The 16,633-nt window shown below is 39.7% G+C and overlaps 1 protein-coding gene across 1 annotated transcript; it reads left to right on the top strand.

The window, feature by feature from the left end:
• Positions 1–2,831: 2,831 nt before the first annotated feature.
• Positions 2,832–15,640, top strand: mybl1 (v-myb avian myeloblastosis viral oncogene homolog-like 1). Its single transcript, XM_030756763.1, has 16 exons — positions 2,832–3,200; positions 5,776–5,875; positions 6,088–6,159; positions 6,306–6,398; positions 7,100–7,320; positions 7,407–7,599; positions 7,682–7,756; positions 8,048–8,158; positions 8,923–9,162; positions 9,255–9,647; positions 9,765–9,904; positions 9,988–10,102; positions 10,187–10,303; positions 10,414–10,518; positions 10,770–10,964; positions 11,132–15,640. The coding sequence occupies exons 1-16, from the start codon at positions 3,178–3,180 to the stop codon at positions 11,255–11,257; spliced, it is 2,319 nt and encodes a 772-aa protein (XP_030612623.1). The 5' UTR covers positions 2,832–3,177; the 3' UTR covers positions 11,258–15,640.
• The last annotated feature ends 993 nt before the right edge of the window (positions 15,641–16,633 follow it).

Raw genomic sequence — 16,633 nt, 5'->3', positions numbered from 1 at the left:
GCCATCATCGGTTCATATCAGGCTACTGTAGCTACATTTTTACACTTTTACAGTGGCCGTGGCTTCCAACAGAGCTGCTACACTTTCAGTAAGGAACTGCAAGTCTTTAATAGAAAAATATAAACTAGATCTATTGAAAATATCACTCTGCAGGAGTGTGAATTTCCCTTATTTTGTGGCAGCAGATATGTTTCAGTAAGCCAATGGTATCCCCCACCCCACATTAGCTCATTTAATTGTCAAGACACTTCTGGCAGCTCCAAAAGTTTGTTACAGTCTGTCAACATAAACAGAAAAATTAAAATGAATCTTAATTATTACGGAAACTTGTTTTCACCACTGAGAAAAAAAAAAAAATTGCCATCCATAAGTCAAACTTGGGTTATTATCTCAGAATTTCAACTTACTAACTCAAATTTCTGAGAAAATAACTCAAAATTGAGCAAATAATTTGAAACTTCCGAGTTATTAAATTGAAATTTTGAGATTGTAGCCCCAAAAACTTGATTTATGGATGCAAATGTGTTTGTTCCACACATTATATTTAATTTTTACTTATATGATTCTTGTATCATTTTGGTAACAGTTAATGTTAGCGACCTTTCAGTTTCATGTTGCTCAGCCAGCCAACATAAAAATAACAAAAAAACCAAAAAAAAAACACTCCCCCCCAAAAAAGTTTATATGTCTAAAGGGTCTACACCCTTTCTCACTGGTATTTGTTTGTAAGTTGTATTTACCTTCAAAGTGCAGAACACATTAGCTCAGAGCCACAGTCAAGTTTCCAAAGCCAGAGCCAAAATGGAAGGAGATGCCTTTGTCTTCCCTCCAGAGGGCAGAGGAGAGAAAACATGACACTTTCAGCAGGATTCATTGTAATAGATTGAACATCCTAAAATATTATATAAAAACTCTAAGACTAAATTATAGCTCCTGGGATCACTGGGACACACAAACCCCTTCACCACGATAAGGTGGCGATTCACGGAGGAGTAAATTATGTTTAGATAAGAAATTTAAAATTTTCATGTACTGTAGTATGCTTGTGGATCCAAATCATTGAATTCGGGTGTTTCAGTCCCTTCCACGCCCACAGGTGTATAAAACCAAGCACCTAGGCATGCAGACTGCTTCTACATTTATGAAAGAATGGGTCGCTCTCAGGAGCTCAGTGAATTCTAGCGTGATACCGTGATAGGATGCCACCTGTGCAACAATTGTAGTCGTGGAATTTCCTCGCTACTAAATAGTCCACAGTCAACTGTTAGTGGTATTATAAATGAATGTTTTGATGACGACTGAATCGACTGAGCCGCCATATTGGATTTTATACAAAGTGAAACTAATTTTTCACCGGTCTGTTTGGAAAATAAAATTAATCATATGAATATTAAGCTAATGCACGTTTGCGACTTTCTCCAGAACATTCGCCTAGTTCAGGGATCCTCACATCCAGGCCTCGAGAGCAGGTGTCCTGCAGGTTTTAGATGTGTCCCTGATCCAACACACCTGAATCAAATGGCTGAATTACCTCCTCAGTATTAGGTCAAGTTTTCCAGAGTCCTGCTAATGACTTCTATATTTGACTCAGGTGTGTTGAAGCAGAGACACATCTAAAACCTGCAGGACACCTGCTCTCGAGGCCTGGATGTGAGGATCCCTGGCCTAGTTGAAGGTGAACTGGTTTGCAGTAAATATGATTAACCAGTAGATGGAGACAAATGAACTCTGTGGACAAAGAAGTTTTGACTGTGAAAATCTCCTGAGGCAGCAACTCTGTGTGTTGCTAAATATAATACACTAATCAATATATTAAAAAAAAATGTTTTAATTTTTTTTTTTTTTAGCTCAAAGTCGAAGCAGGAAAAATGTTACCTGCATGATCCAACAGTAAAACTCAAATCAAACCAAGTGAAGAACAACATTATAGCGAGACCACCATAATTTCACTGCTGATATGAAAGCTTGGTATTTTACACTAGCTTATGTTTCTAATTTTGATTTTAATTTTGTTTATTCTTGTTTTTTCACCTTCCTAATGAAAAAAGGAAAACCAGAGACCTGTAAGCATGAAAGTGCACACACACTGTAGGTGTTGTGATATTTTCATATCACACAGCTATAGAAATGTTCAATTGTGATATCGCAGGAATAAAACCCATCTTAAGTAGTAAATGGTATTTTTATATGCGTGAAACCTGCAAGCAGTGTGTCGATATAATCACGTTTTGTCCACAAGGTGTCAGCAAAACCTAGTCTGTAGAGCTGGTCGTCCAAAGCAAATTCTATTCTATCTTGCCTGTCAGTTTTTTTTTTTAATGTTACTGCTTTACTGCTAACCTGATACAACACACGACTTTGAGATGTGAACTATAATAATAAAAATATCACAGTAATGCATCATATCAAAGCAAATACAACGACCTGAAGGCATAAGGTGCAGATGATGCTGTAAATTAAACATAAATTGTGCGGTTCACTGTGCTATATATCTCAGAATCATCTGAAAGTCCCTAAAGGCCCCCAGAAAGTCCCCGTAACCCACTTTCAGCCGCCTTCGCCTTAATGAAAAGATCCATTCTAATGAAGGAGGCAACAATACAGTTATCTGATATAACACCCGCCTCCTGAGATTACTAACCAATGAAAGAAAGGCTTGCGAACGCTTTAACCATTCAGCCGAGAGGGTGTCCTCATTGGTAACCTATCAGTTTCGAGTATCCACTCCTCTGTCACGGCCCCATTTCCGACCAATCGGGGGCGAGGCCGCCTGTGCAGAGGGCTGGGCGCGAGAATCGGCGGGATGGACAAAAATCATAACGTCAAACAGAAGTACATTGGAGAAAGATTACGATAGAAACAGTTCGGACAGCAAGTAATGAAAGTACACACCTCCAGTTTCATAGCGACTTTTTGATGCTAAAAAATTGAAGCAAACCGTTATCTGAAGAGGACATAGCGACGCCTTTCTCCGGAAAAATGTGAATATGGCTTATACCGAGAAAGTATAATGTTATAAACTGCTCATTAAGTTAGCTCGCTGCTAGCCAGATCAAGAAGAAACCGGCAATGACTGTCAACACTTTCTATGGATACGCATCTATTAATGTGGGATTTTAGGGAGCTGCCAAAGCACAGGTTCATCTTTGAAAAGTTTCAGTCCTCCTACCAGCTGTCATGGACAACGTGAAATCACGCAGGTGGGTGCCAGCTGTAGTGGTACAGTGTTGTTTCGTTATCCAGCTCCCTAGCCATCTGCTTGTCTCAGTTACCAGTGTCACTGTGCACCTGTGTACAGTCAATACAATGTGTTTCATCCTCCCAGCATGTATTCCAAATGCACCTGCATGCTTACACTGTAACAAGGTCTGCCTATGGAAATTATGAATGGGTAGTTAATGAAGTTTACTCGTGATAGTTCATTATTACAGTAGTTAATAACATTAGCCCGATAATAAGTACAGATAGTGTAAAATAGATATTTTAGGTTAAAATACCTGAAACGTGCATTAATTTAAATGGGTGGTAATGCTGCTGAAAGTTTAGCATGCAAAATAATTTGCTGTGAATGGGAGGCGGACAGCCAGTTTAACACAGCAATCACGCAACAGCATAATCCTTAAAAATACCTTACTAGATTCAGCCAGATTAGTACATCTTTACTGCTCAGATTCTATTCTTTATGAATATTAAAAAACAAAACAGATGAAAACCTCTGCATCAGATCGCACGTGTCCTGTAATTATACATTACGGCTTTTAGTACTGAGTCTCGGGTTTCAGGCAGTAGAAGGAAAAGGCTTCTAGAAACAGCATAAGATGATTTAAGCTATGATACAAGGGAAAGAGAAGAATGTTTGCAATGAGATGTTTACTGTAACTATAACATGTGAAAAATGTGGGTTAATTAGTTTAATAATTATCCCTTAAGCTAAAATACTGCATTTACTGGTTCCAGCTCACTAAATATGAATATTTGGACAGTATAGTACAGCACAGAGCAGTATATTTGGCCTAAAGATGTAACCTTAGGCTGTGGGACACTGTAAGGGGTATTTTTCATTATATTCTAACCTATTACTGGCAAACCTAAACAACAGCATGATCAGTTTAAGGCTGGATATAATATCAATATGCTACTTGATGGTATTTTTATTATATGTTCAGTTATTTCAGGCCAAATTATATGCATCCCGCCTTGTGAGTCGTAGAACAATTCAGAGTTTGACCAGGAAGCTGCATCATGTATCGATTTTACTGTTTCCTATTCACTGTTCATGACTGGTGATGTATTCCTAATTCATTAAACATTGAGTATAAAGGGCTACTTGCTACTGAGACATTACACTTTTATATTCTTTATATCCAAAGTTAATAAGTGAATAAATGGCATGCTAAAGTAAATGCAAGTACGCCTCTTCTTTTAAACTTTTTGAACTGGACCGTTAGGGGTTTGCCAGTCCCCTGACCACACCTCAGTACACCTCTTCCACCTCATCAACACACACACACACACACACACACACACACTCATACTCATACAGCTCTGGTAGTGAAAGAGCCTGTTGATGTAGGATCCCTCCTTTCCTCCAGTCACCTTAGGCCCCTCCTTCCTTTTCAGCCAGGCTCATTCCAAACTTCTCTTGCCTCTAGTGAGGGAATCAGGCCACACCAAAATTCAATTGCCATACTTGAGTTTCCACTCTGAGGAAGATCTTTCATCCACATTTTCATACAAGACCTGAGGAAATCACTTTTCTTTTCCTGCTTGTGCATATGTGATTGTAAAGGGCTCCTACAGGGTAACAGCTCTAACTGCTCAGGAATTTAATTTCTCCTCTATTTTTTTTACAGTCTGCTCCAGTACCACAGAGACATTAGTGCACAGCAGCAGGTTTTATGGGAAAACAAAATTGAAATGCACCGTGCCAACATTTTGTATCATAAGTAATTGGATTTTGTGTTCTTTGTGTTCAGTAATTATAAATGACATGTTATTTCTTTACATAATCAAATTTTAGCTAAATAAGGCATGTGACCTAATGATATTATGCACTCATACTGAGACCTCCCCACCTCTCCACACACACGTCCACTGACTGACTGATTTACTCATTGATTTATTTGTTTGCTTACCTGTTAGTAGTATCTTATCTCATTATTATGAGCAATATGCTTCCTCTGTCTTAGTCTCAGTGCTATATCGCTAAAATATCCAAAGTTAGTACTGTGTTATAGTTTTCAAATCTAATATTATTTAGTGAGGAGCAGGTTGCTTTTAGTTTTGATAAAACGTGTGAAAGGCTTGCTCACGTGCTACTGATGTTTTTGGTTTTGCTTTCATTTGTCTTCCTTTCATTTATTTAGCAGTGACATAAAAAAAAAAAAAGAGTCATAGTTAACATAGTATATGCTGCTGCTTTTCCTCAAGCCGGCCCCTACAACCTTGGCACAGTACACTGCTAAAGTCTAATGCTTTTAACAGTGATTGTGTTTCTCTCAGTTGAAGTTAAAACAAGGAAGCCAATCTAGTTAGTCACACGATTTTAATTATGTCCACTGAGCCCGTTTCATCCTGTAGTAATAGTTAAGCTTGTCACACCATTCCTGTGTCATTTCTTTTTAGAGCTTTAGTTTCCAAGCATGTAGCTTTGTGTATGTAGATTAGTGTATTGATGTGTAATGTATTAGCTCACAGGTACTGACCTCATACCTCAGACCTGGACTCTGTTTGTGGTCTAAATGTGCTCTTCTTTTACTGCCCTTTATATTTTAGCAATGATGAGGATGAAGAGCTGCAGTCCACAGATCCAGAGAGTAAAGAGAAGAGCAAAGATAAAAAGACACTGTGCAAAGTAAAGTGGTCACGAGATGAGGTAAGTGTATCAGAGCTATACGTGACATCTGAGCTGGGAATTTGTAGGAGAGGCTGAATTTGAGGCAACGCATGTTACGTTGTGCATTTGTCCCCTTGCAAATGCCTTTAAGGGTAACTCTATTGATGAGAGTTTATGTGAAAATGTTGTACAAGATGCTTCCTTACATGCTCTCTGTATTTTTTGCTTCTTTTCCATCTGTCTCCCTTCAGGATGAAAAGCTGAAAAAGCTTGTTGAGCAGCATGGAACAGACTCCTGGAAATTAATATCTACCCTTTTCCCAGTAGGTGTATTTGTGTAATTTCATTTAACAAAAATATTTGCTTTTTTGTTACTATCAGTAGCATCTTACTACTTTACACCATACTGGTCTATCTCTTTCAGTTACTACTGCAATGAGGTGTTGTTCTTTGTGTATGTCTGTCACAGGGGAGGACAGATGGTCAGTGTCAGCACCGCTGGCAGAAGGTGCTCAACCCAGAGCTAGTGAAAGGGCCATGGACAAAAGAGGAGGATCAAAAGGTAAGATGAGCTTTGAGTTCCTATTCTGTGCAAAAACAGGGGTGACAAAATCGGTAAATGATATGGTAGAGAGGGAAGAGAGCAGCTTAGACTGGTTGAAAACACACAATGCAAACACAAATGCCACAATATGTAATGTATCTTTTAACTTCAGATTAGCAAGGCTGTGCACATGTGCATGCTTATTTCCCGCCAAGGAATTTTTCTTCTCTTTTTTTGCCTTCTTTTTTTGTAAAGTAAATGCTCCACTACGTCATTCCTAATAAAACACACTCTCTCCAAGTAAGAGGTTTAGCTGCCAGCCTTTTTTTTTTTTTTTTTTTTTTAAAACAGAGTAAACCTTTAATATGGTTTCCTGCTCTTAGATGAACGTTGCATTCCTTAAATGGATCACTGTTGTTCAAGAATGCCAAGAATGATGTCTCATTTCTCCAAAGTGTTGGCATCATAACAAAAAACACAGAGCTTACAATTCTAGTTTAGCCTGCCAACAGTGACATCACTACATTTTTCAGCCTTGATGGAAAGAGCCAAACAAGCTCTGCTGTTGCCAGGGTGAAGGTTTCTATACACCAGTGCTGCTTTTAGAAATCTGAACTCTTTATTCAAGTTTACAGTCTGGAAAAATTAATTAGGGATTTACTCCATTAATTCATAAAATAATTAATTTATTTACTTATGTCTCTGCTAAATTTCTGCAGGTTATTGACCTTGTACATAAATATGGCCCCAAGCGCTGGTCAGTTATAGCGAAGCACCTCCAGGGAAGGATTGGAAAGCAGTGCCGTGAACGGTGGCACAACCACCTCAACCCAGAAGTTAAGAAGTCTTCATGGACTCAGGAAGAGGATCGAATCATCTATGAAGCCCACAAACGCCTTGGCAACCGCTGGGCAGAAATCTCTAAGCTTCTTCCTGGACGGTAATGTAGCGTCACACACATTGTGTGTTTTTGCTTCCTGTTTAATTAATATTGATTGTTAAAAATAGCAATCTTATCCCCAACAGGACAGACAACTCCATCAAGAACCATTGGAATTCCACCATGAAGAGAAAAGTAGAGCATGAGGGGTACCTGCAAGATGGGTGCAAGACTTCCTCTGGTAGCGTGAAGAGACGCCACAACAGACAGTGTCCTCCAACTCCAGCAGAGCCCCAGCACTGTGACCACAGTCCTGTCCCTATGACAGGATCAAACCAGGTCCATCGTCAGTCTTTGCTTCATACTATCTTTTAAATTGTTTCATTTGTTCCCTTTACCAAGTGTAATGTTTTGTTTGCAGATGGGTGGTTTTCCATTTGATCCTCACGGTGGACACATGATGGACAGTCTTCCGGAAAATTCAAGCTTCATATCAGTGAGTCTTTTATATGAGTTTTTGCGTAAGCTAGTGGGGAAAACTTTTGTCATTCGTTATTTTCTGGTCTTTCTGTAATTGTACTTGTGATTGCTAACCCTGGTTCTCAAATCAAGAACTTGAGCGTCCTGTTATTTTCTCTTAACATAAAATACAGCTGGAAGAGTGTGCAATGCCAGCGCTCTGGTGAATGTAAATGTTATGTTTATGTCTTGTTTTCCTGATTTTCCTAACTCTCGTAACTGTTTCCCCTTTTCCTTTCGGACTCTCCTCCGTGATTGTTTATTTCAGCCATCCTGCCTGGATGATCCTGACAGAGAGCAAAGAATTAAGGAGCTTGAGCTACTGCTTATGTCAGCAGAAAATGAAGTCCAACAACAAGTGCAGTGCAGAGGTTCATGTGTAAGAACACACTCTGAATGTGTGTTAGCATCCTTAGTCAGCATAGCCTGTGTGTGTTAATAGCTTGCATACACTGTAAAAAGGCTAATTTGTATATTAAATATGTCTTCACATCAAAGTGAAATAAACAGTGAGTTGCATAATCTGGTCTGGAAAAAAATATTGATACTGAAAAGTTTCTTAAAGTGCCGTCTCTTTGGATTTGATATTAACTGGCCTTCCATAATGGACATTTTGCAGTGTATACATGCTAAAACAAGAATGGGGGACATGTATGCGTGCCTGTAGCCCGGTTGCTGTAGTGTTGCAATAGTAACTACTTTCCCCATCTCGCCACTTACTCAGACTGGCCTGAAGCTGTGCTTGGTGGTCCCCCTAGCTCCCACCCTTCACCTTGCCCATTGTTTCAGTTTTAAACTTGATCCTGCCCCCTCATCCCCTCTAGCCCACCCTGCCATACCCACACTTAGCCTTCAGTTTGGTTCTGACTAAAGCACTCTTTCTCTCCTGTCCCTATTCTGTCTGCACTGACATTGTTTTCATACTTCATTCACATTCATTCTTTCCAGTGAGTGCCATTTAGTCTTCAACACTTGTATTATCATCAGTGTTTTCCACATTTCCTACACATCATTTTGAAACTCATGCAAATTAACAATAATTTTTATACCACATCTGCCAAACTCATGCCAACAGTTCAGACACCAACCTGCCGCAGGAGCCAAAAATCTAATGCCGGTGTCTTTACCCCTCCTCTACCTCAGAGTTTGGAGCAGTACACAGCATGGCCAGACAGTGTGTCAGATGACACACTTACCACAAGCAGCAGTAGCCTGGATGAGCAAGCGGAAAGCAGACCCTGGAAGGGCCCTGAAATCCCACAGGGTGCTCCAGGACAGCTTCCTGTCTCACCCAGCAAGTTCCTGGCTGTAGAGGCCAGCACTGTGCTGTCCACCCTGCAGACCATACCAGAGTTTGCAGAGACCATGGAGCTCATTGATTCAGTGAGTAACAGAGGGAGCTAAACAGAGAACAAACATATCTCAGTGTAAATATGTTTACCAAATATTGTGAATATATTAAAGATCTACTGTAGATGTGTTTTGCTCTGCAGGACCCTGTTGCATGGAACGAAGTGGCCAGTTTTGATTTGTCAGAGACAGCGACACCGCCCAGGCACAACCAGGCAGGCTATAGCACTCTGTTGCAAGAGCGGACCATTTATGATTCAGTGAATTACCCAGTCAACCCTTCCACTACCACCTTAAGCCAAGACAGGAACTGTGCTCCATTTGGTGTGGGAGGTCTTACCTCCCTGACTCCCATTAACTCATCCAAACCCACCCAGGTTTCCACTGGCAGGAAGAGAAGAAGAGAGAGGGGGGAACCATCTCCTTTGTGCGACAAGACTTGCTCCTCCTTCTTGGAAAATATTTCAAATTCTCCCAAGAAAACCCCTATAAAGACACTGCCATTTACCCCGTCACGAGTAAATAAAGCTAGTTTTTCTTTCTTCACACATCCTAATCATTTACTTCAGACAACATCTTCCCATTACAGGTTATGCAATGATTTGACTTATATGCCTTGTCTCAATTTTTCCCAGTTCTGCAACATATCAGGGCCAGAGCATCTAAATCTGGAAAACCCCGCCCTCACCTCAACTCCTGTGTGTGGTCAAAGGTGTCTGCTCAACACACCCCTTCAAAAAGATATCATACCTAAGCACCAGAAAGAGAATGATGGGTAAATATATCAGCATTCAAAAGTATGTCAGAAGATCTTTTTGTTTGGAGAAAACTACTGTAATGACAGTGACTAATTTGTAGTTCCAGGACTCCTAAACTCAGCAAAACAGTCATGATTCCAACCCCGAGGACACCAACTCCTTTCAAAAATGCTTTGGCTGCCCAGGAGAAAATGCACGGTCCACTAAAGATGGAGGTAAGTTAGCCACATTTTGGTGAAAGCAGCTCACCATATTGCTGCCTTTTCTCGTGGTTATACTCACCTGTTTGTGTTTTGCAGCCACAGCCTTTAGCATTTCTCGAAGAAGACATTCGAGAAGTTCTGAAGCAGGAGATCGGAACAGACATCTTCAACAGAGCAGACATACAGCCAGACTACAGAGCGTGGAAACATAATGTATGTCATGAAATACACCTTTCATTACCTCAACACCTGTTCTCTCATTATTATTATTAGGTCCAACACTGAGAAATAATTTTATTTCAATCTTGAACCTTCAAACTTAGATGGATGGCCCAGCTAGAAAAGTGCGCAAGTCTCTTGTCCTCGACCTTTGGGGCAAAGACAGCGTTAATACCCAACTCTTCCAAGAGCAGCTTGGCGATGCACAGGTAAGCCTCTCTCACAACACTTCAATCAGGTTCAGGTCTTGGAACACTTTTCAAGAAGTATTTTTATAAATACCACAGATGTATGTGGTATGTGTACTTGAATAAGACACGAAAGCAACACAAAGTCTTATAGTAACGAGGCGTGGTTTTATTAGGAAACTCAAATGATGGTTGACCATGCGTGAATTGAATTTGAGGTCATAATTACTATCACTGTTAACCTACACCATTTACTGAATACCATATTACAGGTGTCAGATGAAGGTCTACTAACAAGCTCTTCACTGGTTTCTCCGATCCCTGAGAGAGACGAGTGTGGCAATTCTGTGACTTCTGGGAAAGATGAGCCCTCATTAGGAGTCTCCGTTCATACTCAACACTTTACTAACCCCCGGATGAAGAAGCTTCCGTCCTCTAACAAAGCACCAAAACACAACGCTGCACAGGTATGATGAAACAAAGCTAAACTTTGATGATATATTTCAATTTCATTAGGATGTCCTATTGGAGCACAGTAGTCTCATTGTGTACTTAATGTTGTGTATTGCCTATGAAAGGGTAGGCTGCCCAAGAAACTGACAATCACAGTCACCACTGATCACCTTCTCTGCAGGTGAGTGAGTGGGAAGCAGTGGTTTATGGAAAGACAGAAGACCAGCTGATCATGACAGAACAGGCGCGTCAGTACCTGAGTCCCTACCCACCGTCCGGCTCCGTCTCAAGAGCCCTTGTGCTTTAAAGCCCCCCCCACTACACAGGCAGCACTACATCTGTCCAACAACTAAAACCTCCACTGAATCCTGTAAGAGACAATCCAGTGAAGACAAACGATTTTTATTTTTCTTTTGAAGCAGAAATGCACTGCCAGTGACGTCCACACGGAGGCTTTTGTTTTCAACACATTCTGAGGTAACTGCCCAAGGTGTTCACATACCAGCTTCATGAGTGGTTTTGTACACATTCATAAAGGCTTTTCTTTAATCAACCTGCACATACGATAGGCTGCAGAAATAGTGTGTATCAGCAGCGGCTACTTCTGAGTTGTATATTGTTAATATATTTTAAAGACAAGAAAGTCATTATAAGATGTAGCGCTACTCATTGTTTATCTCCTCCTGCCTGTTTTACTAAACTGCCCTGTTGCTGTTAGCAGATAAAAAAACACTTTTTACTGACACCCATGTACACTGAAATCACACCATGGGTTTTAAACTGACACAGTACAGACGACATTCACCAGACATTTCATTGGGTATACCTGCTTGACTGCTCATTAACATAGTATCTTTTCAGCCAGTCATATGGCAGCAACTCAGTGCATTTAGGCACGTAGACATGGTCAAAATGACCTGCTGAAGTTCAAACTGAGCATCAGAATCAGAAGAAAGGTGATGGTTGTTAATGGTTGTTAATGCTAGATGGGCTGGTCTGAGTATTTTTGAAAGTGCTGATCTACTGATATTTTCCCACACAATCATCTCTAGGGTTTACAGAGAATGGTCCCAGAAAAGAGAAAATCTGTCTGGGAGAAAATGCCTTGTTGGTGTCAGAGATCAGAGGAGAATGGCTAGACTGCTTTGAGCTGATAGGAGGGCAATGGCACACTTTGAACCCCTTAGTACCAAATTGAGCATCGCTTAAATGCTACAGTCTACCTGGGACCAGGTCCATCCCTTATGACCACAGTGTACCCATTTTCTGATGGATGCTTCCAGCAGGAAAACGCACCATCCCACAAATTTCAGATAATCTCAAACTGGTTTCTTGACCGTGACAATTAGTTTACTGTAATCAAATGGTCTCCACAACCACCAGACCTCCTTTGGGATGTGGTGGAATGGGAGATTCACATCATGAATGTACAACCAACAAATCTGCAGCAACTATGTGATGCTATAATATCAATATGGACTAAAATCTGTGAGGAATGTTTCCAGCACCTTGTTGAATCTGTGCCACGAACAGATTAAGGCAGTTCTGAAAGCAAAAGCGGGTCCAATCTGGTATTAGGAAGGTGTACCTAAAAAAGTGTCTGGTGAGTGTATAATGTTACTATTGATTTTTAAATGAGAAAAAAATGCACTTATGTGTTTTTTGTGACAGCAGTGTTATGTTAAGGAGGATGCCAGTCCAAGTCCATGTGAATTTTTGAGGATGGAGATAGGAAGCTGTCAGTATTGCACTATTGAGTTGACTTTGCTGCTGAGAAAGGAGCAGTATTTTCAAGGGCAAACTGGATAGCATGATGGTATTTTTTTTTTTATTATTATCTTTTATTCAGCATTTCCTTTCCAAGGCCATAGAGTCGGTGGAGACATCGGTTGAATGTATTTCATTGCAATGTACATGTGAAAGAACCTCAAAAACGGAAGGGTACCTTAATGTTTATTTTTTGTTTGTTTTATTTATTATCTGACAGCTATAAGGCTTAGATATTAATATAAATCGGACACCATAAGTTTTCAAGAAGTTTAACTTTGCTGCCAAAACAGCCTAAAATCTCTCACTTGCTCTAAAGCAGATCTCTATTAGGCGATGAATGGCCACCATTACTTTGGTCAGACGTTCATATCATTAGTGTTCAGCAACAAGCATTTGGTTGAGAAGGATTTAGGTTTCATGTGAGGGCTGTAGGTTCTATTTATTTAATGTCTACTAATTTATTTATTTCTAAAAGAAAAACATTTAAGAGAAGAATTATTGAAGAATTATATTGTCTTTTTCTTTCAAAATTAGGATTGGGCAACCATTCAGTTTCATTTCTCCAAGGTAGAAGAACAAGCACTGCTACTGATTTAATCTTAATTTCTTTTCCGGATTAGACAAGATCTAGCAAATAACCAGTGTGTAGTTGTATGTGAGATTTTGTAAAATATAGATAGGACGTATGTAGGTAGCGGGACTCCATCTCTGACCTCTAATCATAGACTAATTGCACTTTTTTTCTCTTTGTTTAAATGTAAATGTTCATTCTCATAATGTAGCTCCTGTTCTCACTTTTTTTGTGTGTGTATGTGTTAGATGGGCGTTTCGCCGTGTTTGAAGTGAATGCTGACATTAAGATCATGCTGCTTTATTTACACGTTCTTTTCTCCTGTTTTGCTGCAAAAAAGTGTATTTAAAATGCACTACGTAAAAACCTTGTATTTTTAGACAGATGGCTTTGAGCAAAAAAAAAGAAGAAACACAGGTAATACATTATTACAACCCTGTTCCCTAAAAAGTTGGGCTGCTATGCAGAATGCAGTATATTGCGATAAACCTATATTTAATTGAAAATAGTGCAAAGACGTTATCGGATGGTGTATTTTGAAACTGATGCCAGCAACACAGTTCAAATAAGCTTTAAATATTTTTTTACTTCATAATGACGGGTGTGGACGCCGCGCAGGACAGTTTAGCACCTGCGCTCTTTCTTTGGAGCCACGCTGTTAGATTACATGCGGAATATGGTTTGGCATTGTTTTGCTGAAATAAGCAAGACCTTTCTCAAAAAGAAGTTATTTGAATGGCAGCATATGTAGCTCCAAAACTTATATATCACTGAGCAGTAATGGGACCGTGACAGAAGTGCAAATTGGCCGTGCGGTGTGCACTAAGGCAACCTCATATAAACTGGCTTTTGAACTGTGCACTCATAAGAAGTTGAATACTCCCTCTCCTTTTTAGCCCGGGGAACACATTGTCCATGATGTCAGAGATAAATTACAGATTTTGATTGGTGAGACCGCAGGACAGTTTTCCACTTCACTTCAGCCCGTTTCAAATGAGCTTGACCCAGACAGCTGCATTTCTGGATATTGTTTATATAGTTTTTATTTTCCTCCCGCTCGATATTAAGCAGGAGGATACTGTCCTCATACCGTCCGTCTATCTGTGAGGTTTTACCTTCAAAGATGTGCAACAGGATATTCATATTCCTGGATGTTTTGTACACTTTGGCTGTATTTGTCTGAAGTGGAGAGTAAACAACATAGAGCATTTCAGGCCTCCAAATTAGGGCAAAATAGTTTTGCAGACAGTAAAATGTCTGCTGAAAGGTTAACTGTTATGGGGCTGTAATGTTACCAGGACTTCTAAATTTATTTTATATTTTCATTATTATTTTTCTTTGAATGCCTTAATTTTAACTTGCTATTGTGGGCATTAGCATTACTCGACTTCTCCACCATCCCAGCTGATTTGAAACGTGTCGCTGACATCGAAAAATGAACGTATATTTTCAAAAAAACAAAAACAAAAATTAAACAAATCTCAGATTTGACATTTGTTATATTGTCTTTGTGATATTTTAAACTAAATATAGGGCTTTAATTTTTTTTTTTTTAAATCATTGCATTCTGTTTTTATTAAATTCTGTACAAGATCCAGACGTGATCCCTGCTGCCGTTACTGTCTCCTTGTATCCTGCTGAACTGCCCTTGAGCAAGACATCACATCTTTATCGGCTCACTCGTTTGACATTCTGCATAAGAACAAATGCTTATAATATAATGTAAATACGTGTTTCCGTGTTAAAAACGTGATTAATCACACTCTTGAATCAACCTGAGACAAACGCTTTATAATCTGGTGAAGTAACACTATAGCGCCGTGTATTTTTCTTGCATCATCTACTTTAGTGGATCCAGTTTTTTTTTTTTAATCTGGATTATCCTGCATTAAGCATTTGAGTGAGAATAAGAAGGGAATCTTGTCAGGAAAATCAAGTGGAAAGATCAGAAGAATATGGTACACAACTCTATGACAAAACAGACTAACAACCTTATAAGACATTTACTGTATATTTGAATCCAATGGCTGAGATCTGTCCAATCTGTATATATTTGTGTCGTATGTTTTGTGTGTTGGTTTGTATATTCCATTTGTTAAATCTAAGATAATCTGTTTGTGTGTGTTAACGACACTTGGCCACATAACATCATAGGTTTTGAGGGAATTAAGTACATATGCAACATAGTCGCAGCTGTCATATACTATTGTAGTTATGCATGAGCAGTACACAAGATGCAGGACTTTGCTTTCATTTACAAGGAGAATCACACTTGTAACAGTTATATTATATAGCATTTTCAGTTGAAATCATAATCAAGGTACCATAGAAATCCTGCCAGCTGTCTTTGTAACCATGTACTTAATTTGGCTAAATAAATGCATTTGTTGCATTATTTCAGTTGTTTCTTGTGTCTGCATTTCTCCGTGCCTTCAGCTGCCAAATGCCTCCGTGAAAATTAGTATACGTTACATGCTGTTTTCTGCATAATAAAGATTTCTGATGATCTCTCAGTTTTTCTGACATGCTCACAGCAGGCATGGCGACACTCTGACTTCATGCCAAAAATTAATGTCTTGAAAACTTTTTTTTTTTTTTTTTTTTTTTTTTTAACAGTGTGAGTGGAAATTGAAATTCTTCACCTTTAATCGTGTACTGTCACTTTTCCTTGCACGGAGTGGCCATCTAAGCAGGTGGAGGCTGGGTTTGACAACTCATAAAGTGGCTTAAGCTGACCTCTCTGTCATGTGTGTATGTATACGTTGGGATGCTGTCAACTTGGCCTGGGGTCCAGGGACACGAGCCCCCTCCACCAGAACAAGAGGCCTCTCCACAGGGTCAGCTGCTGGCCCTAAAGGGGCCCACTCACCCATGACTTAATGCCCCTGAGCTCCTTTGTCCTTTGGGCTGTTGGTTTTACAGGCCCATTCACTCAATTGCCCCCCAAATGGAGGGAGGCAGAGAATGTGACGACTTGCCTTATGCTGAAGGAGCGGCAGTGCGCATGCATGCAAACAATGTACATATAAACACACGGGCGCCACATGCACGCCATGTCCACTTAATCAATCTGTCCTCCTTTGCTTTCATTCTGGTACAAGAGGGCCTTTTGTTCTTGTGTGACCCGCACTATGAGTTGAAAGATGTCAGGGACCCTTTGCTTCTTAATTGGTTATTGGCAGCAGCCCTTCCACTTTGTACCTTCTGCATGTATTTAGTTAAAACAATGACTTACTGAGACACTGTATAGACTTAAAGTAAATATTTAATTGCTGTTTTCACATTAATTACATTTTACTTAAATACAGTACCAGTCAAAAGTGTCCAAACATTTGACTGTAT

The sequence above is a fragment of the Archocentrus centrarchus genome, chromosome 20 (genome assembly GCF_007364275.1).
Source record: "Archocentrus centrarchus isolate MPI-CPG fArcCen1 chromosome 20, fArcCen1, whole genome shotgun sequence".
NCBI lineage: Eukaryota > Metazoa > Chordata > Actinopteri > Cichliformes > Cichlidae > Archocentrus > Archocentrus centrarchus.
The sequence above is the reverse complement of the archived record's forward strand: the minus strand, read 5'-3'. Positions and strand labels throughout refer to the sequence as shown.

Excerpts from the sequence above, each read along its gene's own strand:
- mybl1 (XM_030756763.1), top strand. The coding sequence starts at position 3,178 with ATGGACAACGTGAAATCACGCAG. Across the intron at positions 3,201-5,775 it reads GACAACGTGAAATCACGCAG|CAATGATGAGGATGAAGAGC; the intron begins GTGGGTGCCAGC and ends TTTATATTTTAG. Across the intron at positions 5,876-6,087 it reads TAAAGTGGTCACGAGATGAG|GATGAAAAGCTGAAAAAGCT; the intron begins GTAAGTGTATCA and ends GTCTCCCTTCAG.